General features: G+C 30.3%; 2 protein-coding genes and 1 long non-coding RNA gene across 3 annotated transcripts; all 3 read right to left on the reverse strand.

The window, feature by feature from the left end:
* Positions 1-27: 27 nt before the first annotated feature.
* LOC145326795 (uncharacterized) lies at positions 28-964 on the reverse strand. Its single transcript, XM_080170213.1, has 5 exons — positions 943-964; positions 817-878; positions 704-735; positions 412-507; positions 28-163 (listed from the first exon to the last, which is right to left on the reverse strand). The coding sequence occupies exons 2-5, from the start codon at positions 859-861 to the stop codon at positions 28-30; spliced, it is 309 nt and encodes a 102-aa protein (XP_080026339.1). The 5' UTR covers positions 862-878; positions 943-964.
* Positions 965-1,119: 155 nt separating this feature from the next.
* On the reverse strand, positions 1,120-1,615 carry LOC145332544 (uncharacterized). The gene is made up of 3 exons (XR_013884197.1): positions 1,542-1,615; positions 1,369-1,426; positions 1,120-1,216 (listed from the first exon to the last, which is right to left on the reverse strand). It is a non-coding gene; the product is annotated as an uncharacterized LOC145332544 (long non-coding RNA).
* A 7,752-nt stretch (positions 1,616-9,367) lies between these two features.
* Positions 9,368-27,469, reverse strand: DhpD (guanine deaminase). Its single transcript, XM_080154464.1, has 16 exons — positions 27,402-27,469; positions 25,819-25,956; positions 25,292-25,379; positions 24,548-24,592; positions 22,410-22,501; positions 21,849-21,922; positions 20,718-20,781; positions 17,466-17,549; positions 16,893-16,974; positions 15,610-15,674; positions 15,328-15,378; positions 12,286-12,371; positions 11,157-11,253; positions 10,468-10,572; positions 9,857-9,995; positions 9,368-9,628 (listed from the first exon to the last, which is right to left on the reverse strand). Exons 2-16 carry the CDS (start codon positions 25,945-25,947, stop codon positions 9,504-9,506), a joined length of 1,326 nt encoding a protein of 441 aa, XP_080010590.1. The 5' UTR covers positions 25,948-25,956; positions 27,402-27,469; the 3' UTR covers positions 9,368-9,503.

The raw sequence follows: 27,469 nt of genomic DNA on the forward strand, positions 1-27,469 counted from the left end.
TGCCAAAAAAGTACCAAATCAGTAATATTATTTAATATTAACCATATCGCATTCGTGGTCCCCTTTACAGTGCCCCTCTCCTTCTCCACAAGTATTGTAAGTTGTACAGGGTGGCTCACAACAATCATCATCCTCATCCCATAATCCACCAGGAGAATGATAACTAAATATCATTAAAAATCAAGTTAAAGAAGTAAATTAATCTATCTTTGCAATATGATTTAGTTAAAGTATGAAATTGATTTTGTTAGTTTTAGCCTTGTGTTAGATCCTGGGGTATTTGTACATTTATCAGGTGAGATGGGGTGGTTCCACACTATTAACCAAACCAAAATAATGGTTTAAATAAGTCTAGTTTGAACATCCTATTTGGTAGATAAAAATATTTTTAATGACTTAAAAGAAGCTTACTGTAAGCAATTATTATTGCCACATTTTAAAGACCCAGCACATTCAACATCTTCATTACAATCTCCTTCACCTTCATCACATAATGTGCCATAACTTCTGTAAGAAATAACATCATTTTAAAGAATTGTGAATCAGTTTGAAATTCAATTATTTTGAATTCAATACCTTATAAACAATATAGTAAAATAACACATTGTTGAAATTTTAATTGGCATAAATAATTTATTTGAAGTTGTAGAGTTGGGTAAATTGAAAATCAGTAATAAATTACATCCTTAAATTCAAAACAAACCTATGGCAACAATGATAAGCTCCTCTACACAACTGAAAGCAAAACAAATGTAGTTAAAATTTGCCTGATATACAAAAAAAACATAAATTTTAATTTATTTTTTTTATTCTTACCATGTCAATATCTTCTAACTTATTGATATCAAAATAAATTTTCATTGTTGTTACTGATGGATCTTCAAAAAAAGAAAATAGAAATATAATAGAAAATTAGTTTATGTTTATGCACATGAAAAATACCTGTATTTTCCAAAAAGGGAAGGTATGCTAGTTCACATAAATGGGCTGAAATGTATTTCTAATATGACATATGTCCATAGAACAGTAAAGTTCTTATATAATTAACATTTTTATATCAAAATTATTTTAAAAATCTATATGTTCAATCTAACAAGCACATTAATCTAGCTATGTTACCTGATTCTTTATAATGAAAAGAATTGCAGGAAGAGTCCATGTGACATCTATACCCACATTGTAGTTGATCCCTTGCTAATTTACTTTCATATTTATACTAAATAATAGGATAAAACTTTAATAAAATATTAAATATAAATGATTTAATTTTGGAATATTACAAGATATGTCTTTAAGTTTGATTTATCCTATAAACGCAAAAACAGAAAATAGTTTTTTAAATGATACATTTGACATTTAAAAACTTACATAATTAAAATTTGATTCTGAAATATTTCTGGTAGCTTGGAAATATCTTGGCTCACACCTATAAATAGTATAAATCATTTTTATGATAACATATGAAAATTCAGAAAAAAATCATTCAAAATTATTTTAAGATTTATTTCATAAATCAAAATATAACCAGTCAATTAAATTACCTTAATTTATTGAAAAACATGACAATAAACAAAAGTTGTAAGTTTGAAGTTAGTGTTAACATTTTTATTCTAAAAAATTAGTATAAGTTCTCATTATTTGTTTCAAACGGCAAAAAAAATAGAATAACTTTTTTATGTATAATGTTTGTTATCTAATTTTCAGTTATAAGTCAAAATACACATAGTAATTTCATAATGATATTTATGCTTCTGCAAAAATATTTTATGGTTATAGTCAAATTAGTAGTGTATACAATATATATTGTAAAATATTCTGAATTAATCTGGGTTGGTTTAGGATCTGATTTCATAATTGTTTTTTTATGTCTGTCTGAAAATAATATACCCAGACAAATTTCAAGTGACTAAGAACATTTTGGTACTATTTTGTGAAGTTAAACAAATAAAAGGTGTTTAGTTACAGCCACAAAAAAATATTGACTGTCAAAACCAGAGACTAGGGAATGCGATTCAGATAAACAATTATAAGGGAAAATTTTCCTACAACCCTATTCCCTTTCTTCACCCCCTTCGTACCCACTTCCCTTCAGCTACATCAAAAAAAAATTACGTCAAATCTACTCCAACAAAATTTCGGCAATTTCAAATGGAACTATTTGGCTAATCACAGCCCCTGGTCAAAACAAAAAAATCCCTTTTTTACCATTATTTTTATTCTGTAAAAATCTGCAAGAAATATTTTTTTTTGTTTTGAACAGCTGCAAAAGTAAATCTTTAACTCAAGTTCACTTATGACATTGTATAGTCTTCATCTTTTCTTAGCTGCTAGTATGATTTTGTTCAATATAAACAATGTACTTTGTTTAATCATAATTCATGCTTTTGCGAACTTGTATAAACAGTAAAGAGAATGCACCACGTGGATAATTGGTGTTCATAGTAACCACATTGATCCGGATGCTAAAAAAAAAAAAAATTTAAATCCTAATTTTTTTTTACTTTTTAATTCTTATTTTATTTTCAACCTCTTTATTATTTTTACTTCAAAATAAAATTTGGGTCTTTTGATTTACAAAATAAAATAATTTTTGAAATTCAACAGAAAAACTCGGTTTAATTCTTATTTTATAGATTGCTATAAGTAGGAAAAATTAAATCTTTAGGTCAATGTTCAATCTAAAAGACTAACAAAATGCTTTAAAGAATTCTAAAACATTTATATTTGTATCTTGTGACTTAAAAAAATTATTTGGAATTTTTGACTCATTGTGAATAATAGACATATAGACTTTCTTAAATATTAATTGAATGTGTTTATAATTGATCAAACCTCATAAATTATAATAGAAAAGAAACAAAAAACATTACCCAACAAGGAGACTTATTTGCAAGGAAAATATAACAATAAAATTTTTTTTATTGATAATGGAATGATTGTAAGGATACTTTACAATGTGAAAGATGAAAGATGTTGAATGTGATGTATTACAACATTTTTTTAGACGCCTGCTAATAAGATTTTAATATTACTTGAATTTTACACCAGATTAGCAGGTACTCTAATAAAGTGAAACTTGAAGCTGGCTAAAATAACAATTCCCGCATCCAACCCCTTTACCCCATTCCTTCCACTCCGACTGGATGAACGGACTAAACAATAAGTAATGTCGTCCATGTATCATATATAAAAGTATGTTATATATCCATTCTGCGCACTAGTAACCGTTTCCAAGAAGGGCTCCTAAGGGGGGTGGGTATAGTGCTTATTTAACCCTTACAGATCGGGCCCCTATTCCCACCTTAATAGATCGTGGGGGGGGGGGGGTCATATTGACCCCCCCCCTCTATCTCGGCTTCTGTTACAGATAAAGACGTAAAATTTTTTTCTGGTGGTTCATGTGTATTTTTGGAGAAAATTACCTTTTCTAGTCATAGCGATCAGGCCGCTCCTTAGCCGCTTTTTAGCGGCCAGCCGCTAAATTTTAAAACAGCTGTAGAGCGGCCAATTTTGCAGCTAGGATGACCAAATTTTAGGACGAACTTTTATTTTTCATAACAAAAAAATTACTTTTTCTGATCATCGCCAAAAAACGGCAAATAACGGAAACCGCCATTTTCGGCGGTTACGGCGGTAAAACGGCGGTCGGCGGCGCCAATTAATATTTTTATCTGTTACTATTGCTCAAGGATTTACCAAAAAAATTTATAGGTCTCTAGCTGTAATAGAAGCCACGATATTCATGATATATGTCTGTAGTAAAAGCTGGACAAAAATCGGTCATAAAGTCGGTCAGGGTGCGGTCAAACGGTCATAACACCACTTTTCTTATTCACAAAAAAAAATTTTAGGTTTCTACCTTATATACAAAGTCATAATGTAGAAATTAAGATTTATTTAGAATTTTTTTAAAATTTTGGTGCTACCCAACCGACTTTGACCGGACACCACGACCGACACAGACCAGATATCCTAATAAAATCAACTCTTGCCGACGTATAATTACTAAACTTAAAAAGTCATGAAGTCACAACTCTCGATCTTACCTACAAAAAAAATGACATTGAAAAAATAGAGGGGGGGGGGGGGGTCAATATGACCCCCCCCCCCCCCTCCGATCTGTAAGGGTTAATCCTCACCATTTATGAAATACATATTCTACCCCTCTCAGCAGCAGCCGCAGCATTGCCATGAGCCATGCCATCCTCAGCCTCAGTAGCAACCTAGCATTCAGCTGCGACCGAAGCCGCGCAGCTACAAACCCCTGAAATAAAAAACGCAAAAGATAAAAATTAAAATTAGAAATATATTTAATACTATCCTCCTATTATATAAAGTAGTAAGCTTTTTTGTCTGTAGCTTAAGATTTCGATAACTACTGTACCTATTGAGTTCTCTGGTTTATGGAAGCTTCTTATAGGTTCCTGGATAGTTTTAGGCTATTTAATTTGTTTATCTAAGTTAGGTTTTAGGCTATTTAATTTGTTTATCTAAGTTAGGTTTTAGGCTATTTTACTAGTTTCCTTACTCCTTTAAATACAGAGCTCCTAGATGCTTGGAGCGCAGCTGCTAGTTATTATATAAAGTAGTAAGGTTTTGTGTACCTTAATTGAAGTATTAATATAGTTTATGAGGCGAAGCCTCTAGTAAGTAACATAGTACAAAATTCAAACACTCAATGTATAGTTTACCTTCTTTTGGGTTGAAACAATTATTAATCCTTGATATTCAATCATAATTATTTTTTTTACCTACTAAAGCAATTTACCCAATCAACTACAATTATCAAACAAGGGCACACGATTATAGTTGGAAGGGTGGGGGGGGGGGGGGGGAGGGAGCTGTAATTTATATCAAGATACACTACTAGCAAAAATGTTAAGAATTAGAAGTGAGGAACATCGGAACCTGTATTTACCGTTTAAACGGCGTTACCGATAAAACCCGAAAAAAAGTTATTGTTGAAGAATGTTTGATATATCATTAAAAATTTTTCCTCAATTAGCTTTAAAACTTAGGGGGGGGGGCGGGTTGGGGGGGGGGTTCAATTGTATGTTTTCAGGAATAAGGTTTAGCCAGCAAACGAAATAAATCTAGAATAATATTTGGGGGGCAGATATAAAAAAGGTCGTCAATTCTAAGTGTTGCAACCCCCCCCCCCCTCCTCGCCAACGACAGCTGAAAATCACATATAGGTTTCGTATTTTTTTAAAATTAATTATTTGTTTGTTGGCTGGTATGTTTCTATTTTTATAAGCTGTTACCACTAGTTCAAAAATGCAAGTTTAGACTGAATTAACCACCTTTATAGAATTTTTCTTTATATTCTATATGTATTATATTCTTTAATTATATTTTTGTCTGTCTGGATTGACGTATCATGTATGTTTATTCAATGAATCTCTTTGCACTTGATTATGTTCTATTGTCAAATATTGTCATTCATCTGAAATGGCATTAAATTATTTAATGATTTCATAATAGTGTTTTGAAAGAAAAAATAAATCAAAATTGTGGGTTTTCGATTGTTAATAGGTCAGGTTAGGTTATTGAGTACTGGGTAACCCCGCAGGGTTAGGTCATATGAAAAAAAAACCACTAAATTAATGTTAAACGAATTGTCATTATGTTATTTTAGAATTTAATCAATGTTATATCCTACCACAAAATGGTTTGCTAGTCAAGTTTAACCAGTAATTGCAATATGATTTATTTATTGTATGTAAGAGACTTAGAATTGCAGACTTGTCTCATTTATAAGAAATTATTAAATTGCATGCAATAATTTGTACAATTAAACTGTCAAACCATAACAGCAGTTTAACCCTAAATCGGTTGGAGGGGGGATGATTTCAGCGCCCCTCCCCCCCCCCTCTTATTATTTCACTCTTATTAGAGCTAGATAGCAAAGAAAATTTGTGAAAGTCTCTTGTTAGATAATAATTTTCTGACTATAAGTTAGTCAAAGTCAAATTTCGCTTCCTTTACCCTTTTATTTAATAACCTTTGTTTTTAGGTCCTTTTTTACTTAAAAAATTCAAACGGCTATAATTTTTTTATCTTTGAAGCTAGAAAAACTTTTTTTTTCATAAAATGTTAACATATTCATCACACCTGGAACCTAAAATTTGTTTAAAAACCTATATTTCACATGAGGATATACTACTAGAGCATATTTTAGTATTTTGGGAACATAAAAAGCTTATTTTTGCTACTTACCTGAATGACCCTGCCAGGTTTGCTGACATCCTGTGCCCGCCAAGATAGAGATATTTCAAAAATATCATGCGTCATACCCACATTTAAATAGTCACTCGGTTATGGCCCTCTATCTTTCACACGAAGAAAATGGGATAGAAAACCCGTCAGGGGGGGGAGGCGTTGAACCGTTCATGGTAAATATAACACCAAGCCTAATAGACGTTTAAAACCTTAGAACATTAAGGAAAATATAAGAATGGACAATCTGCTTGTTATTAAGTTATTGTTGTGTACTAAAGTAAAAGTGAGATACACATGTTTCTGTTTACTTTAGATTTTATATTCCTATTCAGAATAAAAACAGCTCACAAATAAAAAAAAATATACTGCAATAATGAATATACTGTGAATTTTCATACAAACTTTTACCATTCTTTCCATATTAACAGCCAAGGAAATAGATATTTATTAATCATATTAATCATTTATTACTGTTGATTAAATGTATACATTTTTTGTCCCAATAATTTTATTTTAATTTGTAATGTGTCAAATGCGTTCTTTAGGTCATAATAACATTAATGTAAGGATAATTTTGGCCATTGCCAAAGTAATTTTTTATTTGACCCTTTCTGGCTTATAACATAAAGAGTTTAATTTATTAGATTAATTTTGGAAGTTTTGCTAAAATGTACAGCAAATAATATTAGTAGAAAAGTAGATGTATATAGTAGTCAACCAAATCTTGATAAAAAAATCAGACTTCTAAGTTCTTTCTAGAAATAACAGATAACATATATCTCATACAGAAATTTTATTTCTCTTATAGCATGAGGTATAGATTAGATATTCGCTGTTAAGCAGAAAATACACAAACAAACACAACATTACGCCGTATATCTCAAATAGCATGCGAGTCGTTCACACTTTTTAAAAGCGAAGCTTTTCTAAAATTATGGTCCGTCCGTAACGGATAGCTTTTTTCGTTAATTTAGGCATGTTAGAATTGTCTTGTCGATTTCAAACTTTGCATGGTGATTCCTGTAGTAGTTAGGTACAATTTAGAAAGAGTAGCAACTCTATAATCGTTACCAGAATGTCCGTACGTCCATTTGCAACATAGTTAGGTACGATTGAGAAAGCGTAGCAACTGTATATTCGTTACCAGAATGTCCGTACGTCCATTTCAAACATGTTGCTAATTTTACTGTTTTAACAACAATTTATTATGTACGTGATAAAATCATCCAATTGATCTGATTTTTGGACTCCTATTACAATAAAGTACAATATTTTGAGCGAAGCATCTCTATAATCAAGTCCTAAAATGTCAGTATGTCCTTAAACAGAATTCTGTATTTAAGAAGTTTTGCAACAAATTTACGTATAATTTTGTCAAACTTATATATTCATATTTTGTATATTCAGTTCTGACACTCTACAAGAGTTAATGTCGTCTCTCATACCGTTTCATTGCTTCGTATTTATGGATGTTGTCATCCTTGTTTGATTGCGAATGGGCATACGGACGAGCAGACGAAGTGAGTAACAGAAGAGCTTTGCATACCGATATAAATACACATTAAATTAAAACAAAAAAATTCATAGACTGATAATAGGACTACAAAGAACAAACTCAAATCTTTGAGATTTCAGTATCACCTAGTATACTAGTTTATAATTATGTCTTTAAGTATTATTTTACTTCGAATTTTTCAAAGTACCTTATAGTCTAAATATTTGAAATACTTTACTTAATTTTTCCAATTTTTGTCATTTTCCATGGTTGAAGTAATTAACCTTAAAACAAATTTCTATAATTTATTTAATTTTTTGTGTTAATAACTTACAGTGTACAGTTTATAAATGAAACTATATTACAAATAAGAATTATTATGTTATTTAAAGAAGTTGTATCAACTTTTTTTTTATAGCTAGCCGGTCCTTTTAGTAAGTAGTAGATGTAAAATTTTTCATAGAATTCAGATATGCAATCGGTTTTTTTTGTAGACCTCTTATTTTTTAAGTAATTTAAGTTTAAAAAAAAAAAAATTAAGTCGATTTTAAGGTACTAAAATGCAACAAAAAAAAGAAAGAAAATGGCCATTATGAACAAAAATAGTAAGATCTTTAATTTGACACCTTACTTTTCAATTCTGTCAGGTAATTATTGAAAAAATCGATTTTTTTAAACCCACGAGAATAAAAACTTTGAACTCAATTTTATCATTTCACAAGTAAAAAAATATGGGTTCATATATACCTTTAGAATCAGAAAAATATTACGAATCCATTGTAAGCAAAATTGAAAAAAAAAGTTTACAATATAGTATATAAACTACAATAAAAGGAATTATATGAAAATATCATATTATATTGTACAGGCAACGTCTTAACTTTTGAATTGGGTATAAAAATGGGAAGGGGGTATAGAGGGGGTAAAGAGGGGGTAAAAAAGGGAAGACGATAGTGTTGCCAGAACAAAAAATACAATTGGCCATTTTTATATTTTTTTATTTTTTTACTTTTTTTCAATTTTGCTTACAATGGATTCGTAATATTTTTCTGATTCTAAAGGTATATATGAACCCATGTTTTTTTTATTTTTTCAATAATTACTCAACAGAATTTTAAAAGTAAGGTGTCAAATTAAAGATCTTACTATTTTTGTTCTTACTGGCCATTTTCTTCTTTTATTTTGTTGCGTTTTAGTACCTTAAAACCGACTTAATTATTTTTAAAAAAAACTTAAATTACTTAAAAAATAAGAGGTCTACAAAAAAAACCGATTGCATATCTGAATTCTATGAAAAATTTTACATCTACTACTTACTAAAAGAACCGGCTAGCCATAAAAAAAAAGTTGATACACCTTCTTTTACATTTTTTACACATATTAAAGGCAAGTAGTTGCATAACATTTACTTATACAACAGAAAAAGTTGTAAAAAATCCAACACGTTCAACTTTATATTGATAAATTATTTTTGAAACATAACTAATTAAAAAGGAGTGTTTAAAAAATAATAGACAGTTGCGTGAGTGAAGAAAGTCGCTTAAAAAATCTGACGCCATAAAAATGAGGGATAATGAAAGGAGTGGAAAATAAAACCCCTAAAAAAGAGATGGATAATCCCTTCTTTTTATTACGTCACATGCTGATTTTTTGAGCGACTTTCTTCACTCACAAAGTTGCTAAACAACTATATTCTTAAAAATTTTGGATCTCTGATCATTTTGCTGGTTCTACTTTACTGTTTTTTTTGTATTAAGCCTTTCTCTTTTTTACAGATTTTCGGTTGTTACTTCTTGACTAATTGTCCAGCCACATATACTTGAGAAATGTTTCTATCATCAGCAAGAAAAACAAATTTATGAACAAGATCTTCACTTGTTTCTGTACCAAATGGCTTGGTAGCATCATTCACTGAAATATAATAAGTATTGTTATTAATGTGGTTTTTTTTATCAGAAATTCATAAAAAGTTTTTTTTTGCACCTATTTCAGACTTAGAAATAAATCTTATATTTGCATATAAGACAATTAAAAAGGGACTAATAGGTTTTTAATTTGTTGAGAACTTTTAACATACTTAACAATTTATATAAAAAAAGGCAATTTTGTTAAGTAATTCAATTATAGCAATCCTTTTACCTGCCATATCGACTAGCAGGAAATCCGCAAGGTATCCAGGTTTAAGACTGCCTAGGGTATCAGTCATGTCCAGCAGAAGAGCGCTACCCCTAGTTGCCAGGTAGATAGCATCTGCATATGTCAACGGCTTGTACTCATCCTAAGATTAATAAATATAATTAATCAATATTTTTTTTTGGCAATCTCTAGATTGTAAGATGATTATAAATTAAAGTTTAGGTAAATAATTATGAACAATTAAGTAATTTGTTGTTTACAATAAGATTCATATCTATAAAGTGTTTTTTACTAAACAAAACAAGATTCAATTAGAAGATTCTAGGACAAACACAGGAGTGACAAAAGTCGCAGTAGACACATAACTTAACTTAACCTATTTTAAAACATCCTATAAGTTTTTCTTAAATGCCTAACCCTTCGGGAGCTCATTTGTATAAAATTGCTTAATTAACTTTCTATTTTTAGATACTCCTGAGTTTGTCAACTCCGACGTTTGTCACTCTTGCGTTTATTTTGGAACCAATTAAAAAACATGCCGATTGTGATTTTCTGGGTAAATAGACAGAAGATAAAACTAAAATAATTATTTATTTATTTAGATTATACTTTACCTCATTTTTATTAATTTTGACAGTGTTACTGGCTAGAATAGCCAATCTCATAGCATTCAGAAGAGAAGGGCTGTAACCACCAGAACAGTCTGTTCCAAGTCCTACCTAGCAAAAAAAAAAAAAATACTTGTGTGTAATGAATGTAATATAGATTAACCCTTTTATTCTTAAAACCTGAGGGTCCGTACGTATGTCACGGTTAACTCTTTAAGCTAACTTAGGTAATAGGTATGTAAGATTTGTCCTATCGATTCCAAACGTTGGAAGATGATTCCTGTAACAATTTTGAACAATTTAGAAAGCGTAGCACCAGAAAGTCCCTACTTCCATTTTAACTTTTTAACAAAAATTTCTTGCATGATATTATTATCCTATTCATATGATTTTTGAACAATGATGCCTAGGACAAAAAAGGTATACTATTTTCATTATATCCGTAATATGTAAGTATGTCCGTAAAAAAATGTTGTATTTACGCCATTTTGCTACAAGTATAACATAATATATACAATTTTGTTAATAATTTTAAGTTATATTCTGCGGATAGAGTTTAGACACTCTACAAAAGTTTATGTTTTTTTCTACCGTTAAATTGTAAAGCTTCGCTTTTATCTTTTAATTGTGTCATCAAAGAATCAAAATCCGCAGGATTTCCTTAGGTACAAGAAAGAATAAAATAAAATACATACCTTAACCCCTGAATCTTTTAGTCTTCTAGCATCACAAACACCGGATTTTAGGCTGAAGTTGGAGTTTGGACAATGAGATACTCCAGCGCCACATTTTCTGGTTGGAGAAAAAAGAATGAAAGCAGCACTTGTTGTAAACATTATGAAAAAGATGTGGGATGTCTATGTGTGTGTCTGTGTCTTTTTTTAAAACAATATTCATGCTTTTGCTCAACATCGATATTTAATTGCTTGCTTCGTTGTAAACATTATAATGTACTATATTTTTTTAAAAATCTAAACAACAAATTATATACAGTGGCAATCAAATGGTGAAAAATAAAAGAATGAAGTTCTTTCTATTATTGTTTGAAAGGGGCCGGGGCAGGGGCGTCCAAGCTTTTTATTTTGGGGGGGGGGTAAAATTTTTTTAAGGGGGGGGGTAATTCGGTTTTGGGGGGGGTAAAATGGCGCGCGAATCGCGCCGCAAATTTTTTTTTTCCCCCCCAAAATTTTTACCCCGGGGGTAAAATTTGCTTGGGGGGGGTAATTACCCCCCCTGAAATCTGTTGGCAGGGGTAAAATTTTTGGGGGGGGTAATTTAAATTTTATCAAAAATTTAGTATTAAAAATGCGCACGAAGCGCGCAAAAAATTTTTTTGTTAAAGATTTTCTATTTTGGGGGGAGTATTTACCCCCCCAAAATTGTTTTGGGGGGGGGGTAAATACCCCCTCCTAAATGGTTGGGGGTGCCTACGGCACCCCCAGAGTAGGGGTAAATTTTAAATGGTGGGGGGTAATCGCCCCATTACCCCCCCCCCCTTGGACGCCTATGGGCCGGGGGTTGGTAAAAACTCCCTTACACCCTCTTTCTGCACGCTACAAATTACATAAATTATCTAAACAAATTATACATGGGATTTTACCAGATTAATTATGTAAATTTTCCAGACTGCTAGCGGATTAATTTGTTAAATATGAACAAAATTATTTCTTTATTCAAAATTCTATAAAGTTTAATCATAAAGCTTATAATATAAAATATGCCATTGTCAATGTCTAGAGTAAAACTATCCAAGTACATATGTTTGAATACCTTATTTTCTACTTATGATACACAAGATATTAGTAAAATAATTAATTCTTTTGCCTAATAGTTTGTAGTTCTTTCTCTTGTAGATGTACACCATGAGCTAATATGGTCTTGTCTGTCAGGAGACCTGTCTTTTCATATACCTAAATAAATTGATTAATTATTTTAGGTATATAGATGGATACATAGACCAGAGTTGATTTCTTTAAAAAAAATTTGCCCCACAAAAGTTTGCCTCACTAAAATTTTAGTGAGACAAACTTATCCCCTCTAAATTTTTAGTGAGGCAAACTGATTTTAGTGAGGCAAAAGTTTTTTAAGAATTCATCTCAGTCTTCTTTTATATACAGAGTAAATGGGCAGATTATTTTATTTTGATTGCAAATAGATAATTAAACAGATTTATCTTAAGAATTCGATAACAATTGATGCGATTGAGTTATCTATTCAGTTTTATATATGTCCAAGGGTGGTTTTTGTATATTTTATTTCAAGGTTTTAAGCATTTTTTTCCTCTTCGATCAAAACCCCTTTTCAATAAAGAGCTACTAGATGCTAGGGGCGAAAACGCCATTAAATAAATATATATATATGTAACTAGATTTGTAAATTTATATATACCAGCGGCTTCACCCCTAGCCTCTAGGGGCTTTGCCCCAAGAGGTGATAAAAAAATCGTAAAAGGACCAAGGAAATCTTCAGCAAAGAAAAATAAAGGGGAAGGTTTTTTTTTTTGAGGGGGTGGGGGTTGGGGGAGGCCCCCCCCCCAGAAAATAGCCTAAAACCACCACAGGACCAGTAGGTATATTCCCTGAAGAGTAGAATCCGATCGGTTCAGTGGTTACCGATATCTTAAGCTTCAGACGGACGGACAGACGGAAAGACATCATGCTACTTTGTATTATAGATAAATACATGTTTTATTATTCTTACATACATTTAAAAGTTTGTACACTTGTCGATTTTCTTTAAATTTCTGTACAAAAAGAAAAGATATAGAAAAACCAGGTGGATGATGTTTAATCTTTTATAAAGTTAACAGGATGTCTGACTTTGCATCTGTAGCTTACCGCTAGACCGATATAACTCGGCACCACGGGGCTAAAAAAAACTAGTTTTAATCTCATAATTGTACATTCTATATCCGCGGAAAGCCGTTTATAATACGATGAAAGAAATAACTATTATTAAATATATTGTTTGTTCTGCTTGAAATATATTTTGGAATTTTAAGTGCACACAATACTAAATAATTCCCATTGCCTTCATTCTTTTTTATTAGGGTGGTTTGAAGATAGATCATAATCAGACATTGTTCTTGTATTAATGAGTAGGCTTTAGTTGGAAATATTTTTACTTTTACTTCATTTTTGTATTTAATATGTGCATGCTCATATTAACAGACAAGTTATTACTCTAATGATCTCTTTTATGTAAAAGTTTTAAGTGTTATTCCAACAACAATTTTATTCTCGATTATCGGGGAAAGAGGATCTTTGACCTAGTTTTAACTTTTGTTGTCAAGAGCAATGCTTCTCAACTTATATTTTGTCTGTTGGTACACTTTATTTCTCCAATACATATCAATTGTCATTGTAGATGTTTTCTTGTAATTGGTCAAATTTAGAATATGCAAAGTAAGTTTTACCCATCACATACATAATTGTATTTTTTTTTATAGATAGTCAATAATCAACAGAACAATACACAGCAAAAAAATACTTGAAAAATATTTAGTTACCAGCTTTATTTTTCTAAACCATCATACTTGTTTAGATACATCGAAAGTTTAAATGTTTATTAAAAAATGTGTATTTTTTTTAAATAGAATATCTTTTTTTTTTGCATAATTAAACATATAATATTCAACGAATATTTTTTTAATAATTTACAAACCCTTGGACAAAATTTGATGGACGATTTTAAAATCAGAGACTAAAATTATCTTTATGTGATGCTACAGTTTTCAATTCATACTTTCAGAAACAAGGATAATCAAATCCAAAACAATGATAGAAGGTTATAATCCAAATAAAATTTTAAACTTTTCTTTTTAATGTGCAAATTAGAACTTAAAAATTAAAAAGAAAGGAAGGTTATACTTCCAATCCATTGTCCTAAGCCTTAAAATAACATCAATTCCGATTGTTCAAATTCAGTGAAATCACCACAAAGAAGATATTAATATTTTTTTTATAATAAATGGAAAGAATTACATCGTAGCTAGGTTTGATTTTTAGGAAATGTGAGAATAAAAAGGATGAATAGTTTTTCAACAATTCTATTTGAAGTGAGAATATTTGAAAGATCAACAAAATTTCTTGAAGCTTGTTTTGCAAAGGGACAAGGACTAGCAGGAACATAATTTTCGCAACATAGTCATTGTAAATTATAAATGAAAATACATTATTTATAACCCAACTTTAGAGGTATCATAAATATAATTCATCAACAAAAGTAAATTCATAGTTGGACACAGTTTTTATTCTTTGTGAAATACTAGCGACTTCGCCCCTAGCCTCTAGGGGCTTTGCCACATGAGGTATTTATTTTTTGGGGGGGGGATTTTCATTTTTGGGGGGAGGGGGTTGTGGTTGTCCCCCCCCCCCAAAGAAATAGCTTAAAACCACCACAGGACCAATAGGTATATACCCTGAAGAGTAGAATCCGATCGGTTCAGTGGTTACCGAGATCCTAAGGGACGGACACACATCAAGCTACTTTGTATTATAGATAATGCGATTTGAAAAATAATCTATTTACAGAGAAGCTTCACTTTAAAACAAACAACCACCCTTATTGCTCCTTATTCTATGAAAGTATGTCATATTGGAGTGCAGCATCTCAGTAATTGTAATCAATCATTATTTATTTCTTGTTGTCTTTCATATTTCTTTTTTATTTTAGGCCTTTTTTGTAGAACATATGTTATATTTTATTAATCTTTAGCTTTTGGGTAAGTTAAAAATGTTTGAAGTTTCTGTTAAAAAACTATATAATTTAGGATTTAACAAGATTTAAGGTGAAGATTCCCCTGAAAATTTTACACCTTAAAATAAATTCTTAATAAAGATGAAATGCTTTTTTGAAGTGACTTACCTCTGTATAAGAATTACAATCAGGCTCCAGGGCTTTTACCCATTCTACTTCCTTGAAAACAAAATTTAATAGTAATTTTTAAACATTTATTTTTAGTTAAAATATTTGTGTTGAAAGTAAATAAAAGAACAATTTGAATTAAATATCTTTACAAAGAAAAGTACATAGTTTAGGAAATAATTATCATTTAAAAAAGTTATGGTCTTTTTAAATATTTATCTTTGGCTATAGACTAATAGAAAGTAACATCAACAATCTTAAAATAAAATATTTGAGTTTTACCTTCAAATTTTCTGAAATATGAGTTTGAATATGTAGATTATCCTTGCTGGCCAAAGCTCCAAGTTCTAGAATATAGAGTATTAGAATAGATAACTAGTTTGATTATGTAAATTTTCATAGAAGTTCTAAAATAAAGAGAATTATAACAGATAACTAGTTTTATTATGTAGATTATCATAGAAGTTCTAGAATATAGAGAATTGCAATAGATAACTAGTTTGAATATTAAGATTATCCTAGAAGTTCTAAAATATAGAGTATAATAAAGATAACTAGTTTGAATATGTAGACTATCCTAGAAGGTCTATAATACAAAGTATTACAATAGATAAATAGTTCTGATATGTAGATTATGCTAGAATTTCTAGGATATAGAGTATAAGAATAAACAATTTTAAGGTATTTTTTAGTCTGCAATGTTATCTTGTATTAATCATCTATTGTCGTAATCTATTGTTGTAATAGCCAATAGATAAATCATATTAAATAGGTAATACATCCTGATTTATTACATTTATCTAGCAAAGCTACACATCAAATAACATTTCCGTAGAGGGCTGTCTGACTTGTAAGATCTCAATATCCATTTGACTGTTTATTTATACTTTTTATGGGAGCCAATTAATGGTCATTGACAGGTTGTAATTTATCTATAGTATGGGTACGGGTAGCTCAAAATAACTCATAAAACAAACAGTCTTTAATGTTTAATTAAGGTGTCATATGGGACAAATTTAGTTTTAAGATTATCACCACAGGCTTTACTTCTCTTAAGCTTATAAAACGCTGCGAAAGTTCTGGACAAAGTTTTCTATGAACATTTATCATATATATTCTTTATTATTAATGTCATAATATAGAAAATCTGCTACTTCCACGTACTACGGGATTTAATTCCTGATTTATTGTACTACGCATTTTTACACGTTGTAACAAGCGTGATTCTTAAAATATTTACTTTATTTTAAGCCAAGATCAGCGAGGAAGATATAATTGGAAATTACACTAGTACTAAAGTTTATTACAACGTTATCTTATTCGTTGGCCAAAAAATTTTTGGGCACTTTCATTGAATTTTGATTGGTTGGTTCCAAACTGAGAGTGCTCATAAATTTAAATAAATAATCTCAATGTACAGTAAGGATATTTTTGTTTATCATCATAGGGAATGTATATCAAGTTATCCCCTGAAATCCCCGGTCAAGAAAACAAAACACAGTCACAACAAATGTAATCATTGATGATAAACAAAATGTAGGTGACACAAAGCAGGATAACCATACCTGACATTAATTGTCTGGAACAGGATGGCACAAAACGAGGAGTAATCACTGGCTGTATCAGGTCACTTTTCATATCTGTTATCTAACATAAAAAAATAAGTATCTAAAAGTACTGTAAATTGATATTGAGTTTTTTTTCTTTACCGGCCCTTTTATCTCATTTAATTATTGAATCATATTCACATTAAATAACTAACAATATTAAACACCAAAGCTTGAAAGACTTTTGAAGTTTTATACCGATTATTTTATAAAAGACTAGAGACTTGGTCTTTAGGTCTAATAGCTTGAATTTACTCTTTAAATATTAGTTTTATAATTTTTCATTTGCAGTACATACACACATACATCTAAAGTTTCCTTCAACTTCCTTTTTTCTCTAATTCTTTTAATGTTTTACTTGCTTTAAAAATTTCACTCCTGGGCGAATTTTTATAAATATTGACAATTCTGATTACACCTTTTTTTCAAAGTTTATTGCTATTTGATTAGTAAATATCTCTTAAAAACTATCTTTTTATTAAATACAATAGACCTTTTTTCTAGTGTGTCAAAAAAGCGAAGTTAAAATACCTGTTTTATGAATTGTTTAGTTTCTTGTAAAGAATCTTGTGTAGTTTCACAGTAATATTCTGGACTGTTTCTATCCATACAAACCTTAAATAATTTAGGATAGACCTTACAGTTAATCTACATCATCAAGATACATACCATTTAATTTTTAGATTAGGGTTTTTCCTCATACCTATAAATTAAAACTAATTCACAATTCTGCATTTTCGAATAAAGCTCCATGCGGTCCCTTAATCCTATATAATACTAATCCTACAGAGCTCTCCTAATTCTTAATTAACCAAACCTAAAAAAGCATTAAATATATATTTTGTACTTAGTTGTATTTTGCTCTTAATTATATCTACACTTTATAATATAGTAGAATGTAACAAATTAAAGGGACAGACTAATGACCATTTAATGACTAGTAATGACCATCCAAAAAAGTAGGATTTTTAAAAATTTGTGTTTGCACCTCTTGCATGTATGTCCTTTATCAAAACATGAATTGGCAGGTAGCCTACTAACACATTTATTCTATGATTGTATACTTTATATGTACTGATTCATAGAAATTAGGATCCCTTTAGCAATTAACGAGACCTTAACACACATACAACTCAGGGAGTAAGGGAGGGGACAATGGGCAATTAATTCAATATAAGAGTTATCAAAGAAAGGGCATGAAATCCTGTTTAATCCAATAAATTTGTAGGAAATTATAAAGGGATTGTAAATTGAATAATAGATTTCCATAGCGTCATGTAAAGTGAAATCACAACTTGTTTTTGATGAAATATATTGAGGTTTTTTGGTGTGATTTTTATATTAAAAGATTATTGGACCCGGCCAGCTGCTAGCAAGAATATGACTGCCCCTTTTTATTCTGTTTATTTCCCTTGCCCCTTGCCCCCACCTCCCTTCTCCCTTCTCCCCGTCTGCTACATTCCAAACTAACACAACGAGTGTTTATTTCCCTTCCCCCCACTTCCCTTATCCCTTCTCCCCGTCTGCAATATTCAAAACATACATAACGAGTAGCGGCATTCTATGCGCAAGTCCCCAAACTCAGTCAGAAACTGCTAAATTCTTGCACATTCCCTTTAAGCCAGTCCCCAAAGTCTGAGACTCCTAAAAATTGAATATTCGATCCATTGTCTCCTCCCTTACTCCCTGCATACAACTTGTTATTTCATAATAAATTTTGTAAACCATACATCTATGTATATTTTGAGGATTTTCTCGTTTATACATAAAACTACGAACTTTAAGGAAAATTTTGGATTACAAATAATATTAGCTATAAAGGTTAAACAAAATACCTGTGAAAGAAAATGGGGGGATTACAAATATAAAACATGGGTGTTTTTTTTCACAGATCATCTTTGCTGTGTCAAAAAATAAAAGCCAAAAAGAATGTTGGGTAATTTTAGATTTTAAAGTAATATATTTCATTTATTCAGGCATTACAAACCACTTTATTAATCATATGTCACATAATTGATATTATCCAGGAATAAGGTATAGCCAAGAAGCGAAATAAATCTAAAATAATATTTGGGGGGGATGGGCAGAGAAAAAAGTTTGTTGCCAACGACAGCTGAAAACCAAATTTTAGGTTTCATGATATATATCATAAAGGTTGTATATATTTTCTATTGATGAATCAGGTTAAACTAGCGCGTCCTGTCCTTTTTTATGGAATCTTACTTTTGGTTCTATACAAAACTTCAGGTTTTTTAAAATTTCTAAATAGTCTTTGAGGTAAAAACATAATTTTAACCACAAGGAAAATATATTTTGAAGCGGATAATGAAATCTTGATTATCGATTTAAACATGGCATTGACAGCAATTATGCATAATACATATATGGAATTAAATACACTCTTAGAATTATGATATATAAATGGCCAAAATTTTATTGGAGGTGGAGAGAATTGCAGCCTCCCTCCTTTATGTTTCCTATCTTATTAATATTGTAACAATAATAAATTTTAATGGTTTTATTTTGTTATCAAAGGACGGCTGAGGAAAAAAATATCAAAATATCATGACATTATCAAAGCTTTTAATTGTATGGAATATTTTTTAAGTATCTGTGGTAGGGTGGGAGCAAATGCAATGAAGAGACGCTCCGCACCCCAAATGAATCCGCGGATTCCATTTTCTACTCGCGTCGCCACAGGGTTCGAAACCGCTCACCCTGAAGAATTACTAATAATATGTGCAATTAAAGCTCGAGGTATATTTCTGGTATATTTAATAGTCTCTTTTAGTCTCAATTTTGAACAAAAAAACAATATGTTTTTAACCTTGTTTGTAATTGAAAAGGTATTTTTTACAGTGAATGTATATAGGCTTAGTATGTATTAAATTCAGTAAACATCCACTGACCTTTATTCATGATAAATCTGAGATAACTTTACCCAATATTATCAGCAATTTAGGGATATATGAAACGATAAATTTAGAGCCTTTAGAAATAATAATGCAGTTGAAATGTTAAAACCAAATCTTGTTATATTTGTTAGCCTTTTAGTCATTTTGCTGAGACTAATAAGTCACTAATTATATCAATGATGTCCAAGCTTTTTTTTGATAGGGGTAAAAATAGCGAGGTTAATTACTATTTCAGTTGGGTAAAATGGCTCACGAATCGTGGCAAAAATTATCTTATCCCACCAAAAATCTCTACTTGGGGGGTAAACTTTGCTTGATAGGGATAATTACCCCCTTCTGAAATTTGTTCAGGGGGTTAATTACCCCACCTAAAAAAAATGTACCCTGGAGATAAACACCCGTATATCTACCTAACATGTAGTTTATAAATTACAGATTTGGCTATTTATTAACAGGTTTTACAGACGATTATAAATTATTTTAAATAGTGTTTTGCTATTTTTCTAAACTACTTTTTTACAAGATTATTTCCTATTTATCTTTTTATTCCTTTATATCCTTGACCCAATACTATTGGAATTTGAAATTAGGATGCATAAAGCATTTATAGGTGTTTATACTTTTATGTGTTTTAGAATAGAAGCTACCCTACAACATTTTGTCTGTTGGTTGGTAGATTGTATATACGACTTAGAGTAGAGTAACTGCGCAGTTATTGTTTATTCCGCCCATTTTTACATAACATACCCAAACGCAAATACGGATTTATTATATAATCTAATGTTTTACACTTTACTTTCCTTTTCAAATGTTAAGCAAATTTTGTAGTATGCTATTATAAGATATGGTTATAAATCTTATTATTTACCTTTCCAATAAAAGCTCGTTGTCCAAGGTTTTCGCAGATTTTTGCTAGGATCAGACTTGATTCTCTAAAATAAAAATATCTTTCGGGTAAATCGAAAATTGAGGTTTAATATTTTTTTTCAGATTGTTAGAACACAGTAATAGTGTTTGACTGATTATGACGTAACAAAAAAAATTAGCCAATGAGAGGCCACTATAAATTTTACCATTGGTCAATAACGGCCTCTCATTGGCTAATTTTTTTTGTTACGTCATAATCAGTCAGACACTATTACTGTGTTCAGATTGTAATAGTATCTTGTATTGTATATTATGTTTATTAGTCAGTCCATTTTTTTGCTTTTGTAGCACTAAACAATTTTGGTATTTCTGAACTTTATTTTAAGGTTAAACAGTGACGCTGTTCTACTACGTCTATGGGGTGTATTTTTTTATTGAATAAAAAGTTCTCTGTTGACAAATTGTTTTGCAATTTGGTTTTTTACATACCTTTTTTAAAAATCACTAATATTTTTTCAGATAAAAAAACTCCCCAAGCCAATGAAGAAAATAAGATAGAAATGAATAATTTATGTCAAGCGTATATGGGTAAATTTCAGCAATACTTTTATTTATTTTTTAAACACTCTGTGTTACAATTGAACTTCACCTTTTAGGAAAGTTTTTTTCACCTTTTCAAAATCATAAATAAAAACTGACAGATCATAAATTTATAAATAAGATAACTTTTTAAATAGAAAACTTTTAGGTTGATCATACTTTTACATTGTCCGAAATAAGTACTAACTAGAATTTACAAAAACTAAAAATAATTAAAATGTATAATCATATTGTATAACCCTATGATTTACATAGGAAATGAAGTATTTATGTAATTTGATAAGGTAAAATTTTTAAATGCCATTTAAAATTACTGCATGAATGTACTTTTTTCAAGAAATAGATGTAAATATATTAGATGTATTTTTGACACTGGACATAGAATTAATGGATGCATAAATGTCAGTGTTCCAAGTGTATTTATGACAATTACTTTGGCGAAGGTATATACATTCTTACCAAAACAATATCAAGGTGTATTTTTTCCGGTTATAAAACTGGCAACATCCCTATTATCTCTAAAGTAATAAACCTGTGTATTGAAGAGAAGTATACAGCAGTTGTAGTTCCACTACTTAAAGTTGTCCTAACACATCTGTTGTAAACCTACAATTAGCAAAATTTAATTGAGATATTCTAGAGACATACTCTTTGTCAGTACAATATGAGAACAATGGAGGTACATTCCAGACATGTTATTAGTTCAAATTATTTACATATTTTGGTGAAAAGCACATATTTTTTGCAATTAATTACCATAATGAGTCAGCTATGAATAGTAGCTTTTATGGGTAAATTATAGTACCATGTTAAACTTTATTTTCTAGTATAGCCTGAAGCACAATGACAAAACCTTTAATAATTTAGCTATGAATAGTTGAATTCCTTTGGATAAACTTATCTTTCTAGAAATGATATCCTCGTGAAATTTCTTCGCTTGTATAATTTGTTGCTAAAAATGTGTTTGTCTGATTTGGAATACCTTTTTAAGTTTGGCGAACTTTTGGATCAGATGGACCATCTAGATATATTATGTCTATTGAAAATTGTAAACATAAGAATCAAAATATAAAAAAAGTGTTACAAAAATTACCTCATTGGCAAAGTCAGTGTCTTTGAATTTAGCCTCTGTGGGGAATGTATATTTTTCAAGCCAGTCAAGGAGAGGTAAATCCAATGCTAGGCCTAGAAACAAGAAGCTAAGGACAACTTAAAAAAAAAAATATCCACCTTTCTTTGTTTTATCTATTCGAGCATTTAGCTACCTCATTTTTTTCTTCTTTTGCATTAATTATAGAGTAATTAAGAAATTCTTTATTATAATACAATAACAAATTAATAAAATATTTGCATCTAGTGCAGTTTACGGTAATGTGTTCCTGTTAACGATTATCTCCAAAAAAATTATGAACTGTAAAGGCTGCAAGATGCAGCCTGCTGAGCGTACATATCAAGCCCGCTAACCGTTAAATCTGTACCAATTTTTGTAACTGAAAAATGTTATTTTGATAATCTAGGTAGATAATCTGTAACAGCCAAGAACCAATGATGTACCGGAAAAGCTTCACTGAAGAGAAAAGGTTTAAGCCTTTTTTCGCGCATTTATGTGCACTGCGGGATAACTGTGCATTATTGAGTAATGACCTTTCCAGATTATGTGTAGGCCTTCTTTTGTCAGTTCAAATTTAGTACGAGTCCATTCTATATATACGTTCCATCGTTTGGCCGTTCGCAGCCTGTAAAGTTCATAGATTTATTGCGAACATATCGTTAACTGGAACATTTCACTGTGAGCTGAACTAAATCCAAATATTTTAATTTTGTTAATTATTTCTTTGCTGATAAATTGATATTTTCATATTTTATAATGTATCTATAATATATGTATGTGTATAAATTTCTGCACATACATAAGAGATATTGCTCAGCAAAAGTATTTTATACACTTTTGTGCATTTGTATACATTTACCACAATATGGCAAGTAATCTCTGCATTTGAAAACTTGAAAATCATCTGAAAATGGCATATATGTAGTAATGGATGTAGAATATACATGGATATTTCGACAAGGGAAAAATTGTCGACAATTTAGCTTGCTATTTCCCATTTCAATCATTTGTTAGTTATTTAATCCAGTTGGAGGGGAGGGGATGGGGTAAATGGAGGGGGTCGTTATTTTAGTAGTACACTTTATTAAAAGATATGCTAATCTGTTGAAAGATCCAAGTAATAATAAATCCATTTATGAAGTGTCACTAGATTTGCAGGGAATGGTTGGATATAACGAAACAATTCAAGCATTAAAGGCAAGCTAAAATAATATAATTATATTTATTTGCTTAATTGATTAAATATTTTTTTTTTAATTTAACACTAACAGGAAAGATCTTAAATTCCAAAATGAAATATTGAATTTCATGAAATAAAGCTCGGATACGAGAAATTGTGGTAGATCTAGTGAAAAAGTAATCTTTTAGAATTTTAGAAATTTCAATTGAGTCTATAATAGCGTCGAAAATTGCTTAAAAAGAGCAGAAAGTAATTTGCAAGCAAGTGAAAAACATTCCTTACACTGTATTATATATCTATACTTATACAGTTATAAGGTATAACCAACAAGCGAAATAAATTTAAATAATATTTGGGGGGCAAATGGAGAGGTCGTCAATTTTACGATATGCTGCCCCCCAACGACAGCTGAAAAACACATATAGGTTTCGTGATTTTTTCCGAATTAATTTCGTTATTGTTATAAGCTGATACTTATATGTTTATTAATCAAAAAGTGCAGAGTATACGTGGTTGACCTCTAACAAAATAAACCGACCAAATTAGATAGAAGGTGTTAACCTGTAAAAAAAATATAGCCCACACAATAAAATATATTGTCGTTTAGAATTTGCACTATAGTTCAAATTTCAAACCTACAGTTAACAAGTTATATATTTTGTGCCAATTAAATAAATGTATTTAAAACCAGGGAGGAGAGGACATTGGGCTGTTTATTGCACTTGTCCCCAAAGTTTTTTGATAACATTTTCTTATTCGTTGGTTTAACAACTTTGGGGCCTTTAATTGAATTTAGATTTGTTGTTTCATTAAGGTGAGTGTACAAAGGTTTCAACAACTAATTATAATCTACTCAAGGGGTATAAATTTTGTGTATCATCATTGGGGATTCATATGAATCTATTTTCTTATCCCTTTAGAACCCTGATTTAAAACTAACCTGCGTTTGGGAATTGAGGAGCGTGAATATGAGTATCAATAAGTCCTGGAAAAAAAACAGTCAATTAAAAATTAAACAAAGCAACGATAAAGGGTTATTTTTACGTAGAAAATATCATCTTTAAAAATCTATCTGCTTTTTAAGTCTGTCTAAATAGCTGCAAAAAAGGACAAAATGTTTTAAGAATACAAAATCAAAGGAGTTTGTTTTCTTAGAAAGAATTGTTGTTCCCAAATTTGATTATTTTGATCATTAGAATCACGAAACCTACACAAAGAAAATTGCAACAAAGCTTATTACAGATAGAACAAGGACTCAACCTTCAGTAAAGCGAAGCACTAAATCAAATGTTATGAAAACAAACAAAAACAATTGTAGTGTTTCAGACTCAGAACTGATTTGATAGGTAGAATTGTAATTTACAAAATTGTGTATAATATATAATATATAAATTTGTTCAAATACAGGTTACTGTATAATGACTTACTTATTTTTTCTGAATTTAATTACAGAGACAGTTCGTTTATAATATTGTACCTAGTAGTCCTATGAATTATTTTAAAAATCAGATGAAAAGGATAACTATAACATAAAAATAAATAAAAATTTAGATATCATTTTTGAATTGACTACATAATTTTAGTATTTCTTCTGACATGCCTAATTTAACTAAAAAAGAACTATCAGCTATAGACGTAATTATAGAAAAGCTTCGCTTTTAAAAGGTTAAAAATAGTCTTATACCTGGCAATATAAATTGTGTATCAGTAAGAACTATGATATTTTCTTGTTGTATGTTATATTTTAGTATCATTATCTTCAAGTCGGAAACCTTACAAATATATTACTGTGCATCATTTTTATATAAATACAAGTTTCCAGAAACCAATAAATATCAGCTGGCTTATCTCAGCTATACTGAAAAATCATGTTTAGCATTATATTCCAGAAAATTTACCAACTCAATAATCTTATAAAGTTTTATTTTAATCACCGTAGAAAGCTGTTTACTATACGGTGCAAGAAATAACTAAACTGAATTAAATACTTTAGTGACTTTTATTCCTATGACTAACCTGTATAGTTATAGGCCCCAACAAAAAGGGCCTATAACTACGGTGCCTAACCAGCAATACTACGGTACTGCAATACATATCCTGACGTAACCAGATCTAAGGTAATAAAAAAATAACCGCCCCCTTTTACTCAAAGTAACTTCCCCTCCTTTTCTCATATTTATCTCCCCTAAAGACTGAGTAATATGTATTTACCTGTCCTCGGTCAACAATTTTATCATTCAGTACAACCATGACACATCTCTCAATACTCAAGCTCCAATCATCATTTGCCTCCACAAGGAGACCTACAAAGGCAAGTGGACAAGCATTTTTGGAAGCCATCTTTATTTTCTGTAATCACAATAATTATTTTTTTGTGGATAAATGAAACGGAATCTAGATAGAATTAACTGTTTCACACTTTGCGATGTAAGATTTTTTGTTTGTGTTTATATAAAGTAGTAAGCGTTTTTTGTCTGTCAAGAAGGATCTTGCTAACCGCTAAATCAATATTGTTCTCATTTACAGTAAAGCTTCCTATAGGTCATGGGAAGGTTTTCAACTATTTTGAAGAGGGTATCTTCACCCCCTCCCCTCCCCACAAATTTTTTTTTACTCTTTTGGAACTCAAATTTAAATTGGGATGAGGTCGACTTTTCCCCCTCCTACCTTAACTGCCCCTAGAGGCTTCTAGGGGGCGTAGCCGCTAGTTTGTTGATAAAGTAGTAAATATTCTCCAAATGTATAATAGCATGAGAAATTGATTATGTTTGTCTCAATGAGTTGATATTTTTGTTTGGACAAAAAGTTACAGAAGTCATTTCCATACATGAATATTTTGAAAAATGGCTGTTCATTTTAGTTTTTCTTATACAGATTAATTTAATTTTAGGTAATACTTTTATTAATTTGATTAATATGACATAGGTACTTGATTTAGATTTTAATTTTATTTTTTCCCAAACCTTTTCCTGACTATTCAATTCTTTTCCTTAAAACTTATTTTCCCTAACATAAAAGTATTTTTAATGTATGGTTTTATTTAAAATATCACTACTAAATGAATTCTTATAAAATAAAAAAGTTTGCCAAAAAAATGTCATTTTTAACTCAATCAAAATAGATATATACTTCTATTCATTATGTATATGAAATCGTTTTATAGCTTTCGTTCTTTGACACTAAAATAATTGAAGGCTTGCCCTGCCCAAAACCAGATTTGTTAACTACTTTCTAAGACGCACCAGATAATACTACATCGTTGTTATGCGACAACTACTTCACTACTAATTCCCAGAACAACTAAATAATGGTCCTAAAGTGATAGAATATAGTAATGTAACAACATGTTATAGTACTTCCAACTAAATGTTATGGCGTTAACATAAACTGAATTTGGAAATCGTCAATTTAAAGACAACAACGTCATGAGAAAATGTTGTAGTTGATTGTGTATCATAACATCAAAATATAACATTTTTATTATTATTTAGTTGTTTTATTAGTCACCTGCAATTAATCATTTTCATGAGCATGCGGTAACGAAGGTGGAATTTAAGGCCTTTACTCCCACCCTATCATCCTTGTGACCATAACAACAACACTACTTCTTCTCTGACCCCGCCTACTAAAATGAGAAAATGACCCTTTCCCCACACTCCCTCGAAAATAAATAAGCCATAATTTGACCACCCACCCGGTTGGAAAATAAAATGCCCCAAAGTTCTTCATAGACCAAATATGATTATGCATAAAGAAATAGAGAAAATATTCTCCAAAAAAATTCTACACTTTACCTGGATAACCCAGCTTGGTTTGCTGGTATCTTGTACTTGCTAGGATAGTGACATTTTAAAAATACCAT

The sequence above is a fragment of the Acartia tonsa genome, chromosome 1, assembly GCF_053477335.1.
Source record: "Acartia tonsa isolate MP-2025a chromosome 1, ASM5347733v1, whole genome shotgun sequence".
In the NCBI taxonomy this organism is placed as follows: domain Eukaryota; kingdom Metazoa; phylum Arthropoda; class Copepoda; order Calanoida; family Acartiidae; genus Acartia; species Acartia tonsa.